The sequence below is a fragment of the Pangasianodon hypophthalmus genome, chromosome 19 (assembly GCF_027358585.1).
Source record: "Pangasianodon hypophthalmus isolate fPanHyp1 chromosome 19, fPanHyp1.pri, whole genome shotgun sequence".
Lineage (NCBI taxonomy): Eukaryota > Metazoa > Chordata > Actinopteri > Siluriformes > Pangasiidae > Pangasianodon > Pangasianodon hypophthalmus.
In genome coordinates, this window is record NC_069728.1 from 10,423,736 (window position 1) to 10,426,306 (window position 2,571).

At 50.6% G+C, this 2,571-nt stretch overlaps 1 protein-coding gene across 1 annotated transcript in view; it reads right to left on the reverse strand.

The window, feature by feature from the left end:
- foxc1b (forkhead box C1b) overlaps positions 1–2,494 on the reverse strand; it is a 4,745-nt gene extending 2,251 nt beyond the window's left edge. Inside the window, exon 1 of the mRNA XM_026944584.3 lies at positions 1–2,494. This exon is cut by the window's left edge and continues 2,251 nt beyond it. Coding sequence (XP_026800385.1) covers positions 821–2,095 — 1,275 coding nt within the window. The 5' untranslated portion in view covers positions 2,096–2,494 and the 3' untranslated portion in view covers positions 1–820.
- Between the last annotated feature and the right edge of the window lie 77 nt (positions 2,495–2,571).

Consider the following 2,571-nt stretch of genomic DNA (forward strand, 5'->3'; position numbering starts at 1 on the left):
AATACCAATGAAACGAATTGTTCTAGTGAGATATTATTATTATTATTATTATTATTATTATTATTATTATTATTATTGGTGCTGGTGGTGATAGTCGTAGTAATAATAAGAGTAAGGCCCACTCATATAAACGTGTCTACATAAATCTAATAATAATAATAATAATAATGATAATAATAATAATAGTTCACTTGTGCTGTAAATCCCCCGCTGCTTTCTGATGAGTTTTGGGCTGGTGCTATGACTTTATGTAAAATAATAATTAATAAAAGGAATAACGCTTCTGTTTCTGTCACATTTGTCTCGCTGGTTGTGATGGTGAGACTGACAGCTGATAACAGGCCTGAAACCTGAGATTTATAAATCGTGTAAAACATGATCTGTGCACAGTACAACCTTTTCGGCGCGGTACTGCAGGTTGTAAGAAAGCAAACCCGAGAAATCACTCGCTCGTTTTACTCAGACAGGAAAGGAATTTATTTAACAAATAATATATTTCGAGTATTTTAAAAAAATCGCAGATTTTGTACACAGTTAGGTTCCGTTTTGTATCATATAAATAAGATTAACATTTGGTTGAAAGTTGGTCCATCTAATTCTTAATGAAATAAATTAATCTAGTGATATAAAGTCCTACTGAGGCGAGTCCGGAAAAACGCAATCTCACACGCCTTTTCAGGCCTTGCAGTCCGGAGTTGCTTCAGCCTCCTGTACTCACCGCTCTTTGGCTCAAAGCTGTGCATTAAATTATTTAAACTGGGATTGAAATGCAAGTCTGAGGGCCAAATTAAGTGTGCGTTTTGGCTCGTGTGATATTTGGTCAGAACTTGCTACAGTCGTAGACGAAAGTTCCCGAGGCCCGATACAGAGGCTGACTGGCAGAGAAAGGTGTCTGACAGCCTCCGTCGCTTCCGGCCGCCGGTGAGGAGTTGAGCGCGAGCCGCTGTGCCTCGAACGCCGCATGAAAGCTTGGTTGTTGTGTTCCGTAGCTCGCGCCTAGCTGCGCCACTTCTGCGCTCTGATTGAGGTACCACGGCGCGAGCCGACTCTGTTGCACGTGCTGGTTCTCTTGGCTCGAGCTCAGGGTCGCGTGAGAGGACGCGGCTGCGCTTGTTGCGCTCGTGTAATCCGGTAAGGCTTCGTTCCCGTGCCCGCGGTCACCAGCATACATGTCGCACTGGTAGACGGCCGGCTGGCCGCAGGGAGGACTGTAGTGCGCCGGCTGTGTTTGGGGCGAGTAAGTAAGAGGCACCGAGCTCGGTAAAGCAGCGCGCGAGGCGGGCAACTCGGCAGCCTGCGGCGGTGACCCACGTAGCCCTGCGATTATGTTATCCATGCTAAAGGCCTGCTGTGTGCTTTGCGTCTGTGGGCTCCCGTCGCACGCGGCCACACTGCTGCTGTCCGGGCTTTCGGTTTTAGTCACGGAACCGAGGGTTGGGGTGCCGGAGCGCGGGGGCGTGCAAGCTCCGTTCTCCGTCTTTATGTCCCGGAGTTTGACTGGCTGCTGAGCGTCGCGAGCCTGGGCCCGGGCCTCCTTGCCTTGGAGATCGCGCTCCTCTCTGTCCTTCAGTGCGTCCTTCTTCTTGAAGCGGCGCCGCCGACGCAGGAAGCTGCCGTTTTCGAACATGTTGTAAGAGTCCGGGTCGAGAGTCCAGTAGCTGCCTTTCCCCGGCTTCTTGTCGTCGCGCGGCACTTTGATGAAGCACTCGTTGAGCGACAGGTTGTGGCGAATGCTGTTCTGCCAGCCTTGCTTGTTCTCCCGATAAAACGGGAAGCGCTCCATGATGAATTGGTAGATCCCGTTCAGCGTGACCCTTTTATCCGCCGAATTTTGGATGGCCATCGTTATCAGTGCGATGTAGCTGTATGGAGGCTTGACCATCTCCTTGGGCTGTTGAGTGGCCGCGTAGGGGCCATAGGCGCGAGCCATGCCTCCGGGGTACTGCTCGTGCGCTGCGTGAGAGTACATGCTCATTGGCGCCGGGATGCCGGTATAGCCAGTGCCGTTGGCAGCCCGGTAGTACCCCTGCTCGCCCGCGATGTAGGGAACAACTCCCAGAGAACTGGGGCTGGACGCGGGGTAGCGCGCGTGCATTGTGCCCCTCACTTCACGGTACTAGGGAGCGGACTTGGCTAAAGTTCTCCCAGCTCTTCTCCGTATCGCGTTCTAGTTTTACTCAAATCATCCAAAGGCTCACAGTGTCCGCTCTTTCTTCAGTTGTTTTGGATTTGCTGTTTTTAGAAACCTGTAGTCAGTAGATAACCTGCGCGGGATTGTCAGTCGTGTGTTGCGTTCAAAAACCCTGAAACGTGTAGCAGTCATTGAAAAGAGACAAACTTATGAACTTCCCGCACTTTCCGTCACTTCAGAGAAACCTTTTGGACCGAAAATATAATTCTGGCTTTTTGGCTGTGTGAGTGCTCCTCCCAGAGAGCAGCCCGTGTCCAATGGGCGTTCAGAGCTGTTTATGGACTTGCAGGATCGGAGCACTTTTCACCCAGTGCGTGGAGGCAGGAGACTTAATTAAGTTTGAAGGCATGCATGCACCAAAACAGTTCATGCGCGCGCAC